General features: G+C 34.7%; 1 protein-coding gene across 2 annotated transcripts in view; it reads right to left on the minus strand.

Moving 5' to 3' along the window:
- The window catches only part of GRM5 (glutamate metabotropic receptor 5), a gene marked incomplete at both ends in the record, with an annotated part of 544,087 nt that overhangs the window by 310,662 nt on the left and 207,206 nt on the right, over nt 1-26,219 (minus strand). For both annotated transcript variants that reach the window (XM_080912141.1, XM_080912140.1), the window contains one exon: nt 8,465-8,714. In XM_080912141.1, coding sequence (XP_080768267.1) covers nt 8,465-8,714 — 250 coding nt within the window. The remainder of the gene's footprint in view (nt 1-8,464; nt 8,715-26,219) is intronic.

Below are 26,219 nucleotides of genomic sequence, written 5' to 3' on the forward strand. Positions count from 1 at the left end.
CTCCTACAGTTGATAAACAAGTTCAGCAAGTGGCTGGATACATATTTAACTCAAACAAATCAGTAGCCTTCCTAAACTCAAAGGACAAACATGTAGAGAAAGAAATTAGGGAAAAGATACCCTTCACAATAGTCACAAAAACTATGAAATTCCTTGGTGTGACTCTCACTAAGCAATGAAGGACCTGTATGACAAGAACTTCAAACCTCTAAAGAAGGACATTTAGGATGATTTCAGAAAATGGAAAGATCTCCCATGGTCATGGATTAGAAGGACCAACATTTTAAAAATGGCCATCCTACCAAAGGCAATCTACATATTCAATGCAATCCCCATCAAAATTCCGACCCAATTCTTCATAGAGTTGGAAAGAGCAATGTGCAATTGCAACAAAAGACCTAAAATAGCGAAATCCATCCTCAACAACAAGAAAATATCTGCGGGAATCACCATCCCTGACCTCAAGCTATATTACAAGACAATTGTCCTGAAAACTGCATAGTACTGGTACAGAAATAGGCATGTGGATCAATGGAATAGAATAGAAGATCCAGAAATGAGCCCTCAGGTATATGGTCACCTGATTTTTGACAAAGGAGCTGTAAACATTCAATGGAAAAAGGACAGCCTATTCAACAAATGGTGCTGGTCCAACTGGCACTCAGCATGCAAAAGAATGAAAATAGACCCTTTCTTATCTCCTTGTACAAAGCTCAAGTGTAAGTGGATTAAAGATCTCCACATTAAACCAGATACACTGAAACTATTAGATGAGAAAGTAGGGAAAACCTTAGAACACATAGGCACAGGAGAAAATTTTCTGAACAATACACCAGTGGCTCAAGCTCTAAGGTTAAAGATTAACAATTGGGACTTAATGAGATTGCAAAGTTTCTGTAAGGCTAAGGACATTGTCAAGAAAACAAAACGGCAGCCAACAAAATGGGAAAAGGTCTTTACCAACTCCACACAAGATAGAGGCCTAATATCCAAGGTCTACAAAGAACTCAAAAAGCTAGATACCAGAGAATCAAACAACCCTATTAAAAAATGGCGTACAGAGCTAAACAAAATGTTCTCAATTGAGGAATATCGAATGACTGAGAAACATCTAAGGATGTGCTGGACATCCTTAGCCATCACGGAAATGCAAATCAGAACAACCCTGAGATTACACCTCACACCAGTCAGATTGGCCAAGATCCAAAACTCAGATGACAGCAGATGCTGGCGAGGTTGAGGAGAAAGAGGGACACTTCTCCACTGTTGGTGGGGTTGTAAACTGATACAACCACTCTGGAATTCAGTCTGGTGATACCTCTGAAAATTGGACATTGCACTACCTGAAGACCCAGCTATTCCACTTCTGGGCATATACCCCAGAGACACTTTAATATACAATGAAGATACATGCACCACAATGTTCATAACAGCTCTATAATAGCCAGAAGCTGGAAAGAACCTAGATGTCCTTTAGTAGATGAATTGATACAAAAATTGTGGTACATCATTTACACAATGGAATACTACTCAGCTACCAGAAACAATGACTTAACCAAATTCTTAAGAAAATGGATGCATCTAGAGAATATCATCCTGAGTGAGATAACCCAGTCACAAAAGAACAGACATAATATGCAGTCACTGATAGTGGGATGCTAATCCCAGAGGCTCACACTGCCCCAGAAACAACTCACAGACTGTGTGAAGTCCAAGAAAAAAAATGAAAACAAAACAAACAAAAAAAGTCATGCTCAATCCTTACCCACCATGAACACTTTGACAAATTCTGGGTTACACCCTGTATTCCATGTACTTTTTGCTCATTGTAAAAAAAAAAAAAGAAAAAAAAAAAGCCAAGCATTGACACAGTTGTATTTGTATACATTTATGCAAAAATGTTTAAAATTTTTTATCTTTTTTTTAAAATAAAGTAAAAAAATAAAAAAAAATTTTGAAAAAAAAAAGAAAATTTCTATGAGCTAAATATCAGTGTCATATACACAGAGCAACCCAGGACAAGTGGCACTGCATAGAAAAACCTTGTCTCAAAACTAGACAGTATATGCTTTCTGGAAAAATAAACATATTTGAAAATATTATTCTTGTTTCAGTTCTGATTTCTTTCTTCTAAAATCACTGAGGTCTTTACCAAGACTCATGGACTCAAACAAGAAAATTTTATTTTCAACAAGACAACAGACTATCTAGAGCTCAAATCCGAAGTCTCGGTGTCTGGGTCTAGGTAATATTCACATTCTGTTGATTTGCAGTCTGACAGAAAAACCTGTTGATGGTTATTGCCTCAATAGTTGAGTTTTCTTAGTCTTGCCAAATATCTTAGTTCAGTGGCATATTAACCATCTCTGACCCTAGCCACCTGGAAAGTACAATATCGGACTTCCTAACAATGGAGGGTTCCCTATACTAAGCTTTGTTTTCTAATTTTTAAGAATCGTGAATTTGAGTATGAATCAAGACACAATAACAGAAATCAGATGAATGGAGAAAGACAAAGTAATTCTTAAAACGTCAGGGATTTATTGGTAATAGGAATTTTGAGGAAATGGCTATGTGGACCATGGATTTGCAATCTGATTAACATACCCCTATGTTATTCTGTAGGACACAGGTTGGTGATAAAACAATAACACACTGGATTGTCAGTCACAGCTCCTGAATTCCTCTGTGTCTTTAAGTCTGCCACCTAACACTTACAGATGTCATTTTCTTCACTTGTTAAAACAAGAAGCAGATGCTTTTGCAATTGCTAAAATTTGATTCTCTTTATGCAATGATAAATATTTTAAAGTTTTAAATTATTTTTCTACAAAAAAGAGATAATTGTGTTGAGCATATCAATTATTCTTATTATATATAAGACAATATTACTGTCCAGGAAACCCATACAAGTAAAAACCATTTTCTGTTTTACCCAAAATTGGGGCCCAGGCATTTTAATTGAAGTAGGCATACAATATTTCTCAAATACATGGTTGCATAAAAATGACAGAGAAAGCATTTAATGCAGTATTTGATTCTGCTCTTATTTGATGAATTATTCTGCAAATTGTTTTATTAACATCCAAAGTGAATTTATGTTAAAACTGTCTGAAGAAATATAAACTTTTCAGTGATGTTAGAGGGGAAATCTGGATCATGTTCTAAATACTTGAAAGATTATTACATATTTTTTCAGAGAAAATAATGAGTAAAAATGATGAAATTTTAATGAAATTTTAAATTTAGAATAAAAAAAATTTGCAGAATTTCTCAAAGACAGAGTGAATCAGACCACAAGTAAATATGAACTTTAGCATAACTAATCAATAAAGAGACTGAACAATCTCTGACAAAAGATAGCCAATCTATTTTCTATCAATTGAATAACTTAAAAAAACCTTCATGTACTTGGTTTATCTTGAATAGAATTTAAAATATCAAATTTTTAATTTTTATTTTGTGGTATAGCAAGAAATACAATTATTTGCTGAAGTTTGCACATATTATAAATATTAATTTTTCAGTCAGAAATACCCACATTATTGCATCTAAAAATGGAAAGAGATTCAAATTGAATCTGAAAAAATGTATCTGGCTTTGTTTTTATATTTTTTATTTACATATTTATTTTTTGTTGTTGTTGTGTTTTTTGCTTTCTCTCAGTATTAACCTTTGGAATATAAATAGTGTCAATCAACATGATCTTGAGCTCTATAAAACTAATTGGTAAATAGCTACTGCTCGTGGAAAAAATTAAGTTATAAAGGATATTTAGAAAATGGTATAACATCTATTTGTTGAATAATGTAATTATTATGTGTGACTTAACAGCCTCATACAAAATAATAATCAAGTTGTGCTAACATTTTAGATGAAAGAATTAGGTAAGTAAAGTGACTGCCATAGAATATACACAGGAAGAAGCTAAATGTCAACGTAGAAGTTTCATTAAGCATTTTGAAAACAAATGAAGTGCAGTTTATTTTTTAAAAGCTATTTATTTGTAACAATTGAGATGACTTCCTGTTGGTAACAAAACTACTGAAAATGGTGGCATTTTTAAAGCACAACATTTTATTAATTATCATGTTTTTCAGAAAGGGTGTATGATACATGACACATTTTAGAATTAAATAGAAGTTTACATATCACTAAACAATGACAATTTCCTATCTCTAGAGAAATCCATTGAAAACTATGGCATTCTGTTGATTTTCTCAAGGAAAAAAATCTTGGTTTCATTGATTCCTTTTGATTCCTTTGTCCCTAAGAGATTGAACTCTTCCCTAACTTTGATTACTTCCACCCATCTATTCCTCTACCATGTTTATGCTTGCTTCTGGGTTTTTTTCTAGAGCTTTCATGTGTACTTTAAAATTGTTGCTATGAGTAGTTTTTTTTTTCTTTTTTCTTTTTTTTTTTTATGGAGACACTTAGAACTATGAAATTTCTTCTTAGCATTACTTTCATTGTGCCCCATAAAGATGGGTATATTTTGCCTTCATTTTCATTGAATTCCACAAATTCTTTAATTTTTTTTCTTAATTCTTCCCTGACTTTAAGATCATTGAGTAGAGAGTTGTTCAATTTCTATGACTTGGTAGGCTTTCTAGTGTTTCTGTTGTTATTGAAGTCCAGATTTAATCCATAGTGATCTGATAAGATATAGGGCATCATTTCAATTTTCTTGTATCTTGCAATTTGCTCTATGGTCAATGTTCAAGAAGAATTCATGAGGTACTGAGAAAATATAAATTATTTGTGTGTTTGGGTAAAATATTCTATATTTGTCAAATCAATTAGGTTTATACTGTCTATTAATTTTATTTATTCTCTGTTTAGTTTTTGTCTGGAAGGTCTGTCAATTGGTGAAAGTGGAGTGCTGAAGGCTTCCAGTATCAATATGTGGGGTTCAATGTGTAATTTATGCTTAACTCTTCATTTACCAATGTTGATGCCCTTGTGTCTGTGACAGTGATGTTCAGAATTAAGATATCATCTTCCTAGCTTTTTCCTTTGATGGATATGAAGTGTCCTTTCTGGTCTTCTTTTGATTATCTTTGGTTAAATATCTGTACTTTATAGAACGGCTACCCAAGCTTGTTTCTTGGCTCCATTTACTTGGAAAAGTTTTTTCCATTCCTTTCCTCTGAAATAATGTCTATCTATATTTCTGAGGTGTGTTTCTTATAATCATCATAATGATAGATCCTATTTTTTCATCAATTAAGTCAGCCTGCAGAATTTTTGTTGGGGATTTGAGCCCATTGTTGTTGAGTGAAATTAATGACCAGTAATTGTGAATTCTTAAATTCTTGTTATTTTGATGTTGGCAGTGGATAACTCCATGAGACGGATAACTCGTGCATGTGCACTTGCTGCCATTGTCTTGTTTTTGATGGTATGAAATTACTTATTTCCTGTGTTTTCTTGGGTGTTTTTATTCTGCCTTCTAGGCAAAAGACACTATCAATAAGACAAAGCAGCAACCTAAGATTGGGAAAGAATCTTTGCCCACCCAAAATCTGACAAAGGGCTAATATCCAAATTTTATAAAGAACTAAAGAAGTTTGACAAGCATAACACAATAACTCAATTTAAAATGAGGTACAGAGCTAAACAAAGAATTCTCCACAAAGGAATCTCAAATGTCCAAGATGCACTTAAAGAAATGTTCAAAGTTCTTCATTATCAGGGAAGCACGTATCAAAACAATGCTGAGATTCCATCTCATGTACTCAGAATGGCTAAGATGGAATAAGAGAAGTATGGAGCAAGAGAAGTACTCCTCCACTGAGGGCAGGAGTACAAACTGTATAAACAAAGGATGTTCTGCCTTCCCACAAGGACAATTGCTCATCTATGTTCATAGCAGTCTTATTTGTAAAGCAAGAAACTTGTAGCAGTCTAGGTGTCCCTTGACTAAAGAATAAATTTAAAAATAAGTAATACTTCTATCCAATGAAACACTAGTTTGCTAGTTAAAACAAAGACATCATAAATTTGCAGGCAATTGGATGGAATTTGAGAATATCATCTTGAGAGATGTAACCAAGACTAAAACTTGACATGTATGGTATGTACTCATCTGTAATAGAATATTCGGCATATATCCAGGATTCCCATGCTATATTTCACAATACAAAGAAGCTAAATGAGAAGGAATACCCAGGTAAGGATTCTTGAATCTCTCTTGAAAGGAGGAATTAAATAGTCACGGAGGGCAGATAAAGGGAGGGAAATTGCAGGAGAGGAAAATAATGGGGTAGTGTTCTGGAGTAGGTAGGGAGTGATAGGAGAGAAAGCATGATGACCATGAGAATAAACAAAAACATGCAACTGACAGGAGAAGACGGGGTCATCACAAGGACATGACAAATACCTGGAATATGAGAGGCATCCAAGTATCAATAGGAGTGACCATGGCTATGACTCACAACATTGGGGAATTGGAACATGAAGAGCATCTTCCTGTAGGTAGGCAGGAATCCCAGTGAAGATATGGAGACAACAAATTTTTTATTCAAAATTTATCCTGTCTACAATAAATTCAGTCATAGGATGGAACAAAAACTGAGCAAATTTCCAAACAATACTGGCCCAACTATAAACCAATGCCATAAGCAATCACCAGTCCCTGACACTAGTAGTGATGCTCTGTTATGCTTGCAGACAAGGGTTTAGCATGGCTATTTTCTGAGAGGCTCTACTCACCAACTTATTCAGACAGATGAATGGAGCTCCAGGTTTCTTATGGATGTGTTGGGAGATGGAGATAGAAAATCCACAGTAAGTCCAACATAGTCATGTAACCCTGGATACTTGTAGCACTCAGAAACTGAACCACCAACCGAGCATATAGGGGGTGGAACTAGCCTTCCTTCACATATGTAGCAGACATGAAGCTTCATTTTTATGTGAGTCCCAAACAAGTAGAGTGGGGATCTATCCCAAAAGGTGTTACCTGTACATGGGATATGTTCTTTTAGCTGGCCTTCCTTGTCTGACCTCCGTGAGAGAGGATTCACTGAACCCCAGAGAGATGATGTGTCAGAGTCAATGTCTCCACACTCTCAGAGGAAAAGGAGATAGGGGATGAGGGAAGGATTGTGAGAGGAGGAACAGTGAGCAGGATGGAAAGTAAAATGAATAAATAAACAAACTTTGGCATCTTCCTAAAGATTATGCATACTTTATACATTTAATTGATTAAGACCTTTAACCAAACATTAAGGGTATTTTTGTGATACTATTTTCTCATAACACTGTTTAAAATCAGTAGAATGAGTAAAGCATTGGCAGCTCTTCCTACTTCCTTCCACACCAACAGGACTTCATCTAACCAGATTAAGACACAATAGAAGAAGGCTGGCCAAAAGAAGACACATCTGAATGAGTACAGGACACAAGACTTTGATCTTGCACATCTTTCAGATGTCGTCTATGCGTAGATGTTTCTTAGTGTTCAGGTTCCTGCTCTTCAGAAGAGACGTTAACACTGTCAGCTTTTACATGCTCAGATTTGTACTGTGAGCAGAATACACACGAGTTTCTCTTTTTTCTGGCTTTCCAAGTCTAGCTTCTGTTGGTCTACTCCTTCTCATAACACAATTCACGTATTCATGAATCCCACAATATACTTCAATACATAATTTACATGCAGTTTATAATATACATATGTATATCATATTAAGTTTTTATTATTTTTCTGAAAATCCTACAATACACATTTAATTCTGCAGATATACACTTTGGTATATCTATAAGATATCAGTCAAATGTCAATCAAGTAAAAACCTCTGAATAATTATAATCAACCTTTTTATAATCTAGTGTTTTTACACTTTGGCTAGTGTCAATGTAGCTAATCAGGAAATAGATTATCAAATATATTAAAATTAAACCCTCATTTAAACTTTAATATCAGGATGGAGAGATGGCACAGCTCTCAATAACAATAACTGCTTTTCCAGAAGACCTGAGTTCAATTCCCTGCAACCACATGGTGGCTCACAACCATCTGTAATGGGATATGATGCCCTCTTCTGGTGTGCCTGAAGACAGCTACAGTGTACTCATATATATAGTAAATAAATCTTTAAAAAATACCCCTAATATCTACAATTCTATATTAAAAGCAAGCATATATATATAAATTCTTAAAAACACTTTTAAAGTTACTCCAACAACTTTTCTGTTTATGTTTCTTGATATCACTAAACATTTAAGAAAGCAGATATATATAAGGATATCATGATTTTTGAGGATTGAAGAGTCTTGATTTGTCACAGTTGTTTTTATTACAAATCTACACATATTGTAGTCACTCACTTCCCATTTCCTCTCTGGTTTTATAATGTTTTGTGATAACTATACACAGGTTATATTTCTAACAAAGCAGTCCTTATGCAATAAAAGAATGGAGCCAAAGCTTTGGTATTTATCTTCTGTTTCCACTTACCTGCCCAGAAGTAGAAACTCCCCCGCTAGCCCCAAGCGTCTCATGGCCATGAGCAGACCTCGAACTGTCATGCCTTCACAGAAGCAGGCTACGACCCGGGCTTTAGGCAAATGACTTCTGAGCTTTTTCAACAGCTTGTCAAAGCTTTGTTCCCCAGCATTACTGTAGATTTTGTAGGAGTGGGCGATACAAATCCCTTCCTTTGCTGACATATCTTTGAAAGCCTCCATCCCACTTTCTCCATAGTTGCCTGTATGAAGATGAACATACAAAGAGAAATATTTAAATAGGAGAAAGTCATTTATTAGGTACAATAAGAATTGTTTATCATAACTGAGAAGTAAATCAACAGTTTCAGTATGTGCATATATAGTACAATGTTCAAGCTGTTAGGTTTTTCTGTTTCTTTATCTTCTCATTTTCTATTAAAAAATTTAACCATCTTTTTTTCTAGCTTTAGATAATTTACAGTTCATCTTATTATGTAACCAGAACATCTTTTTCCAAACTGATTATGATAATAGCAGTCAACAGACCTTTCCCCTTCTCATCCTTTCTTTTCTTACCCCAGGTTTTGGGTATTACTCTTAACCCTGTTACTTTCAATTTCTTTTAAAAGTAAAGTGATATGCTATTTTTATGTCAGGACTTAACTTCTTTACATAATACAATGTTTTTTGTCCTTATTCATGTTTTCACGACAGCAGACTTCATTCTTTCATATGGGTAAATGTTCCATTGTGCATAGGAACCAAATGTTCATCAGTTGAAAAACACTTAAGATGTTTTCATTTATTGTAAGAAATAAACACAGCATCAATGACAATTAAGAATTTTCAGCATCCTGATTTGTCTTCTGTTTGATATATTGTCATACCTTTACATAATGTGTTAGAAATGATTTACCTGCTGTTTTTATTCAGTGCTATAACTTTTCCCCTTTGACTCTCATTGTGTGATAATTTTCTCACTGCTGGGAATTGTATATGGTTTATCCTCCAAAGATCCTATTGTGGAAGTTTAGTCTGTACTGTGTTCATGTTAGCAAAAGTGTCTTTTCTTCTCCAGATGCATTCGTCATCTGACAGGCTTACACCCTTTGTATTTCTTTGTAAACTCAGCCCTTCTGGCTCAAACTCCTCTCCAAGCTGACTGACTCAAACTTGCTTTTCACTGAATTTTTTCTGCATGGCCCGAAGCTAACTCTAACAATCTTTTCTAATCTCCTGGATCCTCTGACCTCCGAGTCATTCTGTCTTCACTTGCAACTATCTTTGGAAAACTGTACTGGTAAAAAAAAAAAAAAAAAAAAACAAGCAGAAAGAAACCTACCCCCCCCCAAAAAAACCCCCAAATATTCTCTTTTGCTCTACCAATCTCTATCTGTCTCTATATCTATGTCTCTGCCTCTGTTTCTGCATCTCTGCATTTTTGTCTTACTCTGTGTCTCTGTGTCTATGTCTGTGTCTGTCTCTTTGTCTCTCTGTGTTTCTCTGTCGGTCTGTCTGTCTGTGTGTCTGTCTGTCTGTCTCTCTCTTTCTCTCTCACTCTCTGTCATCCTCTTTCTCCCCCCCTCTCCCTCTCTCTTCCCCCTCTCTGTTGCTCCCTTAACTCCTGTTTTTCCTGTGCTGTTCTCTCTCTTTTTTTTTTTTTTTTTGTCTTCAAAACAAGATTTATTTTTTTTTAACATGAAAATACATGGAAAATACATTGGTCTCTTATCTGTTACAAATAAGACTCAAATTATTAATCATAACAAGAAGTGTTTCTTGAGATATTTCCATCTACACAAAAGACTAACAGCTTATTATTTTTTTTAAAGATTTTAAACATTTTTTGCTTAAAATTATACATTTTTGTCAGTACTGTTTTTTCAGACATTAAAATAAATTTTACATAAAACCATGTGAATATGTTTTTTAGTCAGTACTTGATTTTTTTCAAGGGCTTGACAGTATGCATTGAAAACGTACTAGTTGCAATAAGCGTAAAGTACATGCAAAACAAAACGCAACATGGAAATAGTCAAAGTCTTCTTGTTTTGTGAATATATATATAGTTTTTGTTTTCTTTATTTCTTGGACTTCATACAGTCTGTGAGTTGTTTCTGGGGGAGTGCAAGCCTCTGGGGTTAGCATCTCACTATCAGTGACTGCATATTATGTCTGTTCTTTTGTGACTGGGTTATCTCACTCAGGATGATCTTCTCTAGATGCAGCCATTTTCTTAAGAATTTGGTTAAGTCATTGTTTCTGGTGGCTGAGTAGTATTCCATTGTGTATATGTACCACAATTTTTGTATCCATTCATCTTCTGAAAGACATCTGGGTTCCTTCCAGCTTCTGGCTATTATAAATAGAGCCGCTATGAACATTGTGGTGCATATATCTTTGTTGTGTACTAAAGTGTCTCTGGGGTATATGCCCAGAAGTGGAATAGCTGGGTCTTCAGGTAGTACTATATCCAATTTTCTGAGGTATCGCCAGACAGATTTCCAGAGTGGTTGTATTAGCTTGCAACCCCACCAACAGTGAAGAAGTGTTCCTATTTCTCCGCAGCCTCGCCAGCATCTGCTGTCATCTGAGTTTTGGATCTTGGCCAATCTGACTGGTGTGAGGTGGAATCTTAGGGTTGTTTTAATTTGCATTTCCCTGATGGCTAAGGATGTCAAGCACTTCCTCAGATGTTTCTCGGCCATTCGGTGTTCCTCAACTGAAAATGATTTGTTTAGCTCTGTACCCCATTTTTTAATAGGGTTATTTGATTCTCTGGTGTCTAGCTTTTTGAGTTCCGTGTACACCTTGGATATTAGGCCTCTATCTGATGTGGTGTTTGTAAAGATCTTTTCCCATTCTGTTGGTTGCCGTTTTGTTTTCTTGACGATGTCCTTAGCCTTACAGAAACTTTGCAATCTCATTAAGTCCCATTTGTTAATCTTTGACCTTAGAGCTTGAGCCATTGGTGTTTTGTTCAGGAAATTTTCTCCTGTGCCTATGTGTTCTAAGGTTTTCCCTACTTTCTCATCTAATAGTTCCAGTGTATCTGGTTTAATGTGGAGATCTTTAATCCACTTACACTTGAGCTTTGTACAAGGAGATAAGAACGGGTCTATTTTCATTCTTTTGCATGTTGAGTGCCAGTTGGACCATCCTGTGCTGTTCTCTTAAGTATCTCCTATTTCTTCTGCTCTTCTCCCAAGAGTTGGGCATATCCTGTCTCTGATTCACTCTGCCAAGTATTTCTCTGATTTGTTATTATGCCTACCTCTCAATTATACCTCAATTTTAAACATGGCTACTTCCTTCTACAAACTTACCTACATTTCATTCTTTGCAAATAAAGATGTATACTAAGGGCATGTCTGTTTTCCAGCCAGAGGGATCAATGATGTCTCACTCGAAACCAAATGACACAGACCTAGAAAATCTCTGTACGTGAACCCTTTCCAGAGGAGCCATGTTGCTAGATTAAAATACCACTGCACACAATGGCTTGGTAGGAAATTTAATTGGGTTTAGGAGATGGTGATCAGGACATGAGGATTTCTTCTCAGGTTGTTATTTCTGGTAGCTGGATAATGTTTGCCAGGATAGATTAGTTTCCACTGCTTAAAGACAGGAAAAGTCTGGTTCTTACACAGTATCTTATTCCTTTGCTTGTCCCTTTCTGTATGTAAATGATATTCTTTATCTTTTCCCATAATTTAGTAATACAGTTGAACATTATCACTACCCTCTTTGGACTTTGTACCTACTCAAAGTATCAAACATGTAATATATATATATACACACACACACAAATACACACACACATGCATTAGAAACTCTGTTGTGCCAACACAAAGTACATAGGACAATTTTCGCTTTAGTCAAAGAACAAACATGTAGATTATTCATAGTATACATATACATGTATATTTATATACAAAATGTATATACACACATATATATCATATATCCTATATAACATAGATATTATAGCAATATTAAAAAGTATTGTTTTACCTAAAATATGTATTTTATATCATATGTTAATAGTCAAGGAATAATTACTTGATATTCCAAAGTACATTTTTTTATATTCTCAACTGGTATTGAGTGTTGTAGTGAGGAAAGGTGTATATTCATGAAAAAACATTTAATTTTTCATTCTATATAATCAAAGAACAGTTAATGACATAAGTAACTAAAAACACTCTTACAATTTTTGGAGAGCAGAATATAATTATCTTTTTCTTCTTTTTATTTTATTTTTGAGATTATACATTATTATATTTATACATTTCTTCAATTTTCTCTCCAAATTTTCCCATAGATCCCCTTTTTTTCAAATTTATGACCCTTTTCATCAGTTTCTATGACCTTTATATGTATTTCTTTGTATTTTTATATTCTAAAATCTACCCTGATGAATTCCTATAATATTATTTGTATGCATGGTTTCAGTGCTAACTGATTGTAACTATACAACCAATTGATAAGCTATTTCCTAGGGAAGGTCAGTTCTTTGACTCCCAGTTTTTTCAGGTTCTTGTAGTTGTTTGAGTAGGCTTGAGACATTGTGGGCTGGTCCCCATCATATTCTTTTAAAGTCAATGAAAAATGAAGATTAATATTGACAATCATGTGTGAGAAGAATCATACCAGGGCTTTTATACATGTTATTCCATTGAATACTCTTAATAATGCTTCAGAGGTAGGTATTGTTACCAGTATTCCATAGACAATGTAGTCAAAACCCTTAACTCTCAGATGGATAAATATGAGTAGTGAATACAGGCAAAGCTCTGTGCAGGCCCAGAAGCAAAGATTCCTCTCACTTTGTACTTCCACAACAAATTTCTTAGACCCACAAAAGTCCAATTAGGTAAAACTGATAGTTTTGTTTGAAGAATAAGGGAGTATTATGAGAAAACAGCTGAATTGTAGAATGTCAATGAATAACTAGATTATAATCAGACAGTTTTAGGAGACAGTATCCTGTCACAAACAGCAAAAATCAACTGAGTAAACACGATGAGGTAACTAATTGCAGAGCCCTGGGTCTATACAGATAGAAAAGTCTGAATTCTGCCACCTACATACACTACCATCACACACAGGTACCATATTCTGAGGAAATACTTGGATTTTTCAGGATGCAATTTTATATACTTCTATGTATACACAGCATATAACAGAATATGTTTCATTTTAGACAAAGGACAAGGGACTGAGGTGCATATTTTACTGTAGAAGCAGCCTTGGTCTTCACGTTCTCTCAGCATTCCTAGCTAGCATACTCTGCCCCCAACCTTAAATTTTTCCGCCCCAGTTGACCCTTCCCCAAGAGGGTTTTCTTTCTCTTTTTCCTTACCTCTTCTCCATGAGCATGTGCTCTCTCTCTCTCTCTCTCTCTCTCTCTCTCTCTCTCTCTCTCTCTCTCTCTCTCTCTCTCTCTCTCTCTCTCTCTCTTTCTCTCTCTCTTTCTCTCTCTCTCTCTACTGTACCAGTTTTACTTTCCCCATGTCAGTGTCCGTGGCCTCGGTTCGTGGGGCCAATGAACTCATCCACTGGGCAGCAACTTCTCATTAACCTGCTTTAGATAATCTAATCTGGTTTGAACTGGTTCCTTTCACCGAAAGTTTGCATCTCAGCCTAAACACCAACGAGAAAGCTTCAAGTATTTGTTTATCTCTAAAATTAGAAGCAATAAAATAGGAGCAGGTAGACAGTTTAGTTATTTTGTAATTAATAAAGTTTAAAGGCGGGTTGCTGGGAAATGTGCCAAGAGCCCTAAATTACTGATTTTACACTAATCACTATTTACTATTGTTTTATATTTTTAGAAAAATCTGATTCTCAACTATTTTGCTTGCAATGCTGTCATTTAATACAGAGTCAGAGAAATATCTCAAAAATGTACATAATAATGAAGATACAAATAATAAAGCCAAATATACATATTTAAACGCAAACATATTTGAAAAATTCATTATAAACCACACTGCTATGAACATAGCAGAGCATGTGTCTTTGTTATATGTTGGAGCATCTTTGGGGTATATGCCCAGGAGTAGAATAGCTGGGATTTGAGATAGTACTATGTCCAGTTTTCTGAGGAACTGCCAGACTGATTTCCAGAGTGGCTGTACCAGTTTACAACCCCACCAACAAAAGTGTTCCTCTTTCTCCACATCCTCACCAGCATCTGCTGTCACCTGGGTTTATAATCTTAGCCATTTTGACTGGTGTGATCTCAGGGTTGTTTTAACTTGCATTTTCCTGATGACTAAGGATGTTGAACATTTCTTTTTTTATATTTTATTTTATAAAGTATTATTGCAGCTCAAAATATTTGTTACATAATAATATATGATGAATACACATTTTTTTCTTTTTTTCTTTTTCTTCTTTTATTTTCTAAGAAGGACTGAGGCTTCCACATTTTGAACTCTTTTATTTATTTATTTATTTATTTATTGATTTATTGATTGATTGATTGATTTATTTATTTATTGAGCTTCATAAGGTCTGTGAGTTTTTTCTTGATTATGCAGAGCTTTCTGGTGCTAGTATCTAATTATCACTGACTGCAGATCATGTGTGTTCTTTTGTAACTGGGTTACCTCACTCAGGGAACATTTCTTAGGTGCTTCTATGCCATTCAATATTCCTCAGTTGAGAATTATTTGTTTAGCTCTGTACTCCAGTTTTAATAGAATTATTTGATTCTCGGGAATCTAACTTCTTGAGAGCTTTGTATATATTTGGTATTAACCCTCTACCAGATGTAGGATTGGCAAATATCATTTCCCATTCTTTTGGTTGCTTTCTTGTCCTAATAAAATGTGGTACATTTACACAATGGCATACTACTCAGCTATTAAAAATAATGACTTTATGAAATTGTTAAGCAATGAACAGTACTAGAAAATACCGTCCTTGGTGAGGTAACCCAATCACAAAAAAACCCCACATGGTATACTCTCATTGATAAGTTGATATTATCTCAAAATATCAGATTATCAAAGATAAAATTCACAGACCATAAGAAGCTCAAGAACAAGGAAGCTGAAAATTCAGATTCTTCAGTCCCTCTCAGATGGAGGAACAAAAAATATAGAGATAGTGTTTGAAGCAGGTGGAGATCCATCCCATATACAGCCACCAAACCCAGACAACATTGCTGATACATATATACAATAATACTTTATAAAATAAAATATGAAAAAAGAAATATTCAACATCCTTAGTCATCAGGAAAATGCAAGTCAAAACAACCCTGAGATTCCACCTCACACCAGAAATATATGCTGACAGGTCCCCTGAGAGGCTCTACCAGATCATGAAAAATACAGAAGCAGATGCTTACAGGTAACTATTGAACTGAGAAAGTGTCCCCAGTGGAGGCCTTAGAGAAAGAAATGAAGGAGCTGAAGGGGTTGGCCACCTCATAAAAATAATACCAAGCAACTAGAGCTGCCAGAAACTAAACCACAATCCAAAGAGTAGAAAGGGACAGACCCATGGCTTCAGCTGCATATTTAGCAGAAGATGGTCTTGTCAGGCATCAATGGGAAGAGAAGTTCTTGGTCCTGCCAAGACTCAATGCCCCAGTGTAGGGGAATGTCAGGTTGGGGTGACAGGAGGGGTGAGAGTGTACAGGATCACCCTCATAGAAGCAGGAGGAGGAATGATGAGATAGGGGCTTTATGGAGGGGAAACTGGGAAAGAAAATAACACTTGAAATATAAATAAAATATATTCATTAAAAATAAATTTAAAAAAATTCATGATCTTTAATATGGTATCAAATAATATTTTAAAACTGTCTTCATGTACATGCAAAATTTTATATAGAACAATGTAGTTAGAGAAAAGATATTCATACTGAAGAAACAATTTTAACTACAGTTTGGGAACTATAATCTCCTTATCTTTTTTATCTGTAATAAAATCAACATAGTTATATATTTGAGTGTGTGTGTGTGTGTGTGTGTGTGTGTGTGTGTGTGTGTTTGTGTAGGTGTGTATGTGTGTGTGTGTGCACATGTGTGTGCATTTCCTATATTTAGATTATCTGGTAATTAACTTAGACTCAGCTAATTAAACTTTCAATAAGAGAATAAAAATATTTTCTCAGAGACATACATAAACTATTTTATATGAAAGGGACAGATGGATAGGTAAAATTATTTTATACTGCACATTATTTTGTCATATACTTATAACGCTCTGAAATAGATTAAATGTATATTTAATATAGTAGTTTGTAAAATAATAGCTGAGATTTATTTTTAAAAACACAATGTTACTTTGTAACTTAAAAAGAGGATATAAAACTTGATGAAAAACTTATGGGTGCTCTGCACTAAGACTCAACGTTTGTGATTACTGCTCAGGATGTGTATTACAGTTGGAGAAAATATACTCTTGCTAGTTGTCCTCTGAAAATACATACACACTGCAGCATGTGGGTGTACAGCATGTAGGTTTGCATTGTCTCTCTAACATACATAAAAATAAATTAATGTTTAATTATAAAATAAACAACAGCATATGTATTCATATAAATGAGAAATTTAAAGTATAACTATCTACAACAGTGGTTATTAACATTATTCAGTACAACTTTGCAATCAATGAAGACATTAGAAAAATGTCTACAAAGTTCTTGAGCTAAATTTTGTGACTTGAAATATATTTTAAGTAAGATATAGAAGGAAGAAAAAGCATTGGAAATAACTGTGTTTTCAGATGACCTTCAGTCATTATGAAAGAAATCTATCATGTGAAACAGAAATCTAATATGTGACTTTCTTTCAGTAAGAATGAATCTACAGAAAATCATTTTGCAGGTCTCAGGAATTATGGAAAGGTTTTTACTTTTGTGAGCTTGTGTATGACCATAAATACTCAATACCAACAAGAAGAAATCAGGCAGGAAGCATTACAAGTGTATTTAACTTGTGATGCAAGTCAACAACTTTTAATACTATTTTGTTAATCTTAACTTTAGTTCCTGAATGTGCAGTTGTTATATTTTCTCCCAATCCAAGAAACTAGTTCAGGTAATTAGGAGATATCTACTGTATAGACACAGTGGAAAAGAACCACATTTAGAAACGTGAATTAAGTTTTTTAAAAATTCATTTTTAAACTTTGGAATGTAGAAAAGAAATGTAGGCATCTGACTAAGAGTGACCTCTGCTCACTCAGGTCTTCCTTTGCATCGTGCTTAATAGTTTCAGATATTACTGTTGCAGAAGCCAGAGGGGAGAAGAACTCCAGGAGAACATGATTCTCACAATCAACAGCAGCAACAGTGGAGCCTACAAGACCTGTACCAGTCTTTCTGTATGCATGGCTGAGGATGTTGTTAGACCACTTACAGTGGGAATGGGGTGTCTCTGAGTTTTTTTTTTTTATCAACTTGAGTTACCAATTGGGTTGCCTCATCTAGCTTTAACATGAGAGAGTTTATGCTTAGTCTTATAACATCTGGTTTGGTTGCTATAACTGGGAGTCTTCTTTGATGGGAAAAAGAATCAATGTATCCTCCCCACAAAAAAAGAAACAGGAAGTGGGGAGCGTGGGAAAAAGGAGCAGCTGCATGTCAGGATGTATTGCATGGAATAAGAATATATTTTTAAATCATTCAACATTTAATTATAAGTACTTTCTTATAAAATACTCATTGCTGAATTAGAAATTCATATAATCAATGGTCTATATAATCAGAAATAAGATGAACTTTGAAATAGAGCTACTTTTAGGAGAAGCAAGAAAATAATCTTCTTGAAACACACCCAAAAAAAGATACCACATAAATGTAACTCTACCTCTAACAACAAAAATAACAAGAAAAAACAAACACTATTCCTTTAAAAAAAAATCTCTTAATATTAATGGACTCAATTCCCCAATAAAAGGAAATAGAATATACATAAACAGAATCCAGCCTTTTGCTACATAAAGGAAACTTACCTTAGTGACAAAGACAGACATTACCTCAGAATAAAAGGCTGGGGTAAAACTTTCTAAGCAAATGGTCCCCCAAAACAAGCTGGGGTAGTCATTCTAATATTAAATCAAATGGATTTTCAACCAAAAATGATCAAAAAAAGAAAGAACACTTTTAACTCATAAAAAAAAATCAAGATAAACTCTCAATTCTGAACATTTATGCTACAAATACAAAGGCACCCATATTCATAAATGAAACTCTACTACAACTCAAAGTATATATTGAACCACACACACTAACAGTGGGAAACTTCAACACCCCACTTTCATCAATGAACAGATCATGGAAGCAGAAACTGAACTGAGACACAGAAAAAAAAAAAAAAAACCAGAAGATATGAATTAATTTTACAGGCATCTATAGACTATTTCATTTACAAAAAAAAAAAAAAATGCATTCTGCTAAGCACCTCAGAGTACCTCCTCCAAAATTGACCATATAGTCAGTCACAAAACAGGCTTCAAGGCATGCTCTCCCAATTTAGGGGAATGCCAAGGAAATGGGGTGGAGAGGGAGATCAGGAGGGAGAGCACCTATGTGAAGACAAATAGAGGAGGAGGTTATGTGAGTTGGGAGGGAGGGGCAAATGGATGATATCTCAAATGTAAATATAGAGTATATATATATATATATATATATATATATATATATATAAATGTAAAAAAAAAACAGGTCTCAACAGATACAAAAAGAATAAAATAATCCCATGCATCCTATCAGATCACCATGGACTAAGGCTGGTCTTAAATAAAAACAAAAAACAACAAAAAGCCCACATATACATGGAAGCTGAACAATGCTCTACTCAATGTTAGCTTGGTCAAGAAAAAAGTAAAGAAATTAAGGATTTCTTAGAATTTATCAAAAACGAAGGCACAAGACACCCAATCTTATGGGCTACAATGCGAGTGGTACTAAAAAAAAACACTCATAGCTCTGAGTGCCTCCAAAAAGAAACTTGAGAGAGCATATAATAACACCTTGAAAGCACACCTGCAAGCTCTACAGGAAGAAAAAAAAAGAAGAAGAAGAAGAAGCAGATACACCCAAGAGGAGTAAACTCTAGAAAATCATCAAACTTAGAGATAAAATCAACCAAGTAGAAACAAAAAAAAATTCATACAAAGAATCAACAAAACCTGGAGCTAATTCTTTGAGAAAATCAACAAGATCAATAAACCCTTAGCCAGACTAACTAGAGGGCACAGAAAGAATATCTAAATTAACAAAATCAAAAATTAAAGGTGAGACATAAAGACAGAAACTGAGGAAATTCAAGAAATCATCAGATCCTACTACAAAAGACTCAACAAAACTGAAAAATCTAGCGAAAATGGACATATTTCTAGACAGATACCAGGTACCAAAGTTGAATGAGTACCAAATAAACTATCTAAACTGTCCCATAATACCTAAAAAAATAAAAGCAGTCACTAAAAGCTACCCCCCCCCAAAAAAAAACAGAACCAGAAGGGTTCAGTGCAGAATTATACCAAACTTTAACAGAAGATCTAATATGAATACTCTCCAAACTATTACAAAATAGAAACAGAAGAAATATTACCCAACTCATTATTTGAAGCCATAATTATGCTCACCTAAACCACACAAAGACACTACAAAAAAAAAAAAAAAAAAAAAAAAAGATCTCCAAAATAGTTTCCCTCATGATAGTTGAGGCAAAAATACTCAATACAATTCTTGCAAACCCAATCGAAGAGCACATGAAAACAATCATTCACCATAATCAAGTAGCCTTCATCCCAGGCATGCAAGGATGGTTCAGTATATGGAAATCCATCAATGTCATCCACTATATAAAGAAGCTCAAAGGAAAAAAAATCACAAGATCATCTCACTGGATTCTGCACAAACTTTTTGACAAAATTCAACACCTCTTCATGTTAAAGGTCTTGGAATGATAAGGAATTTCAGACCCATACCTAAACATAGTAAAAAGCATTAGAGAGCAAACCAGTAGCCACCCTCAAACTAAATGTTGATAAACATAAAGATTTACTAGTAAAATTATGGACTAGACAAGGCTGCCCACTCTCCCCCTACCTAGTCAATATAGTGCTGGAAGTACTAGCCAGAGCAATTAGAAAAAGAAAAAAGAATAAAGAAAAAAGAAAAAGAAAAAATATTCAAGGGGATACAAATTGGAAAGGAAGAAGTCAAAAAAATTACTGTTTCCAGATAAATATGATAGTAAACTTAAGTGACTCCAAAATTCCCACCAAAGAACTCCTACAGCTGATAAGCAAATTCAGCAAAGTGGCCAGATATAAAATTAACTCAAACAAACTAGTAGCCTTCCTCTATTCAAACATAAACATGCTGAGGAAAAAAATAAATGGGAAAATGACACACTTCACAATAGTCACAAACAATATAAAATAGCTTGGTGTGACCCTTACCAAGCAAGTGAAGGATCTGTATGACAAGAATTACAAATCTCTGAAAAAGAAAATTGAAGATCTCAGAAGATAGAAAGATCTCCCATTCTCATGGATTGGAAGGATCAACATTGTAAAAATGGTCATTTTGCCAAAAGCAATCTACAAATTCAATGCAATTCCCATCAAATTTTTAACTCAATTCTTCATGGGGCTAGAAAGAGAAATTTGTAAATTCATCTGAAATAACAAAAGCCCACGAGAGAAAAACTATTCTCAACAATAAAAGAACTTCCAGGGGAATCAACATTCCTGACCTCAAGATGAATTACAGATCAATCATAATAAAAACCACATGGTATTCATACATAGACACAGGCAGGTAGGTCAAGAGAATGGAATTGAAGACCCAGAAATTAACCTACACATTTTTGGTCACTTTACAAAAGAAGCTAAAAATATCAATGGAAAAAAGAGAACATCTTCAACAAATGGCACTTGTTCAACTGGCAGCCAGCATGCAGAAGAATGCAAATCAATTTACTCTTATCTCCTTGTACAAAGGTCAAGTCCAACTTGATCAAAAACTTCCACATAAAACTATGTACTCTTAATCCAATAGAACAGAAAATGGGGAAGAGCTTAGAACACATAGGCACAGGGGAAAATTTCATGAACAGAACACAAATGGCTTATGCTCTAAGATCAAGAATCTGCAATTGGGACCTCATGAAATTACAAAGTTCTTTTAAGGCTAAGAACACTGTTAAAAAGACAAAACAGCAACCAACAGATTAGAAAAGATTTTTTACAAATCCTACATCTGATGGACGTTAATGTTCAATATGTACAAAGAATTCAAGAAGATAGACTCCAGAGAATCATATAATTTTATTAAAAGTGGGTACAGTGCTTAAAAAAAAAAGAATTCTCAACTGAGGAATACTGAATAGCTGAGAAGCACCTAAAGAAATGTTCAACATCCCAAGTTAACAGGGAACTCCAAATCAAAATAACCCTGAAATTCCACTGAACACCAGCCAGAATGGCTAAGATAAAGAAACATGGTGGCAACAGATGCGGGATTGCAAGCTGTTGGTACAATCAGTCTGGAAATTAGTCTAGAGGTTCCTCAGAGTATTGGACATTGTACTTCCTGAGGGCATATATATATATATATATATATATATATATATACATATATATATATATATATATATATATATATATATATATATATATACGTGTGTGTGTGTGTGTGTGTGTGTGTGTGTGGGTGGGTGTGTGGGTGTGTGTATGTGTGTGTAAGTATGTATATGTGTAATATGTATATGTTATATATATAGGCATATACCCAAAATATGCTCCAACAAATAATAAGGACACATGCTGCACAATGTTCATAGCAACTTAATTTGTAATAGCCAGAATCTTGGAAATAAAAAAGATGTTCTTCAGTAGAAGAATGAATACAGAAATTTTAGTTCATTTACACAATGGAGTACTACTCAAGTATTAGAAACAACGAGTTTATGAAATTACTTAGCAAATAGATTGAACTAGAAGCTATCATCCTGAGTGAGGTAAAGTAATCATGAAAAAGTTCCCATGGTATGCATTCACTGACAAGCAGATACTAGCCCCCCAAAGCTCTTAATACCCAAGAAACACTTCACAGACCTTATGAAGTTCAAAAAGAAGAAAGGCCAGAATGTGAATGCCTCAGTCCTTCTTAGAATGTAGACTAAGTAAGAACTTACAGGAGGAAATAAAGGGGAAAATAGAGAACCAGGGTTTGAGGAAAAGGTTATTTAATGACTGTCTTACCTGGGGATCCACCCCATATCCAGCCACCAAACCCAAGCATTATTGCTGATGCCACTAAGTGCTTACTGGCAGGAGCCAGATATTGATGCCTCCTTAGAGGCTCTGCCACAATTATACAGATTCAGTTGAGGATGCTTACAGTCAACTATTGAACTGAGTATGGGGTCACCAATGAAGGAGCTAGAGAAAGGAATGAAGTAGTAGAAATGTTCTTCTACCCCATGGGAAGAACAACATTATCAACCAACCAAATCCTCCAGAGCTCCCAGGGTCTTAAACACCAATCAACGAGCACACACGGAGAGCCCCATGGCTCCAGTTGCATATGTAACAGAGGGTAGCATTGTAGAATATCAGGGGGAGGAGTGTCCCTGGTCTAGTGAAAGCAAGCTCTCCCAGTGTAGGGAATGTCAAGGTGCTGATGTAGAGAGGGTAGTTGGGAGGAGCACCTTTATGAAAACAAGTTGAGGGGAGAGGGATAAAAGTAAGAGGAAAGGGGATAACATTTGAAATGTAAATACAAAGAATATCCAATTAAAACAAAAAAAGAAAATGACATAATTGCTAAGCATGAAGGGACATGTGGATTTGACATTAGGACTTCTGTAGTGTTTATGTTTTAATTGACTTGTTAATGTAGTTTAAGTTTAGATTTGAAATATAAAAAGATTACACTTTCTCTTAAAAATACTTTGGAGACTGTTTCTTATTTTTTGCTCGGGCTACACTTCCCAGAAGAAAATAAAATGTTGAGACAGACACTGTGACCCAGATTCTCATTTCAGCCCTATGGAATTCAGCTTCCTTTGGCTCTCTTTGTAGGCTGTCAGGTTTGTAGCCGAAGCCTGCAGTGTCTGTCTCATTAAGAGCGGATCTATTTGAACATAAGGGAAAAACCTCCACCTGGGACTGTGTGCCAATGGGTCTAGTGGACCTGGGTAGTGTTCACTTTGCTTCTTTTTTAGTTCATTAGTTAGCTCTAGTCCTTGATTCTAACTGGATCTAATGACAGAACAGACTGTTGAATGTCAGGTGAAGGTGGAAAATTCTTCCTAGCATAGCCACAGCTTCTCCAGCTTGACAACTTTTGTTGAAAAGAAGTCTGTTCTTTGACAGCATCTCCTTGGCCTGCCACCTACCCAAGATTAGAGTTCCTTTGTGTTGGTTTGTCATTTCTAGATTTCCTCTGGACTCATGGTTTCCACCACAATGCTGGAGAAAAGAAACAGTTACACTGTGGTTTTGAGAAATGAGAAAAATAGAATAAAATAGATCCCAATGATGTGTTCTTGCCACGAGACTGCATTTCATTTAGTAGTAAGTAGCCATCCTGCATTAGAGCTATGGCTTTTCATCTATAGTTCAGACCTGACCAGTCAACTATGGTAGCCTCTAAGCAGACATGGGCATGAAGAATTTGGCATATGTTTAATCTAAACCAAATTATTCTTCCATTTTAAAACAATAGGATTCAAAAACAATATGTAGAAAACCATAAGTTAACACATGAATATTTTATTTTGTTGATGACATGTCAAAAGATAAAATTTTATCACAATGATTAAATAAGATATACTCTTAAATCTAATTTTACTGATTATTTTTGTCTTAAATTATTCACATGGCTAGCAATATATATTTATTAGATGATTGAGTTTTATAAATGTAATTTATCATCCTAGTGTTTTTGGGCAGAATCTAATCTCCTTAGAGCACTAGATTATACCTGACCTTTCCAGAGATCAAATGTCTAGTCTTCTTATTCGTCTCACTTCCTACCACTGTATTAAGTACAGCACATTTCAGCCATAATGATAACAACAGGCAGATCAACAAATTGGCCTGATTTTTTAAGTTAATGAATATATTACTCTGAGTGAAATATGAGTGACCATGGCCCGAGTGACATGCTTTACAAATTCATGGAAAAGCAAGACATGAATTACTATGTTTGCAGGACAATTAACTGGGCACACTATGCTCTCAGACATCCCAGATTGTACTGAGTTATCTTCCTCTGAGCTATTCTTTTATATCCTTATTTCCACTGCAAGCCTCAGAAGCAGCTGGTACAGATACAATTTTCTAATTTTCTCTTTCTAAGCCAGTCTATTTCACTTGCCACAAAGATGTAAGACTTTTTTTATGTCATATTCTAATTATTCATTTGGCTGTCTAAGAGAGTCCTTGCTAATTGGAATAATCTCAGTTACACCTCTATCTACAAGAGCTTTCAAACGTAACTGTATTGAATCAATTATAAAATGTAAACATCAAATTTTCATCAGTCAGGAGCAGTTTCTTAGTAATCATGATCCAAAATGATGGAGCATGGCTAAAACATTTTGAGCATTACAGCTTAACCATAGGTACAGTCGAGAGAGTAAAGTATAATTGGAAATTTGTTATTCTCTAATATTTTGTTTACTAACAGTTTTTGGAAAATGACATGTATGTGTGCGTGTGTGTGTGTGTGTGTGTGTGTTTGAGAGAGCATGTGTGTGGTGTGTTAATAACATCTACTTAAAAAAATCTTTAGAGAATGAGATTTTAGCTTTTCCTTCTGTAACCTTCCCTCAGCTACAGTTTTCTGTGTATTTTACAGTCTAACTTCAACTTCCAGTTTCTAAATATTAGAATGTACAAAAAAACCTTAAATAGTTCCTAACTTAAGCTAATTTTTTAAATGTGCGGATATAAAATGTAATACTGTATACTGACTTTCCTTGAGAAACACCTGGTTACATTAAATAGGAACACACTATCACCACTGAATTTGTACACCCTTTATATTTATATAACAATGCCTCATCTGTTTCATTAATGTTAGTTGGACTTAAAACGAACTAAATTTTCTCCTGACATATTTTTATATTTTGTTTTTATAAGTGTTAGATTAATGGTATTTTCAATGTATCCATGTGAACTGGTTTAATATCTCAAAGCAAAGATTATTTCATACACTCAACTCTTTTTACATACATATCAAAAAGGCAAATCAGAACTTGCAAACCAGCATTTTTTCTTCTGTATAACATAAATTACTTAGGATAATACACTGTCTCTATGTTTTATTTTAAGACTGGTCTCAGACCTAAGGTCTTCAACATGCTAATCAAATACTTTACCACTGAGCTACATCCCCTACAAGGCATCTATCCTAAAGAAAGGGCAATATCCTCAGGCTGGGGCCAAAACAATTACAAGATTAGCACTCCTCTAGAAGGAGTCTGACTTTCAAGAATTAGTGTCTTGGCTTCTGGTTTTATTACTCATAAATGTCACTAAAATTTTTACCAAGTATGAAAATGAAAAAAAGTGAGTAGAAGATAGTTGATTCATTCAACCACTTTCCTAACTTGCATTATTCCATAAACCTTAGTTCCAAAGCTTTCAAGACAAATAGGCTCTATTATACTCACTTAATAATAAGTTCAAACAATTTCTATTGTTTAAAACATTCAGACTGGTTTTGTGTTACGGAAGAGCAAGATCATTAACATAACTTTCTGTCCCTAATT

Source organism: Micromys minutus (assembly GCF_963924665.1).
Source record: "Micromys minutus genome assembly, chromosome: 2".
In the NCBI taxonomy this organism is placed as follows: domain Eukaryota; kingdom Metazoa; phylum Chordata; class Mammalia; order Rodentia; family Muridae; genus Micromys; species Micromys minutus.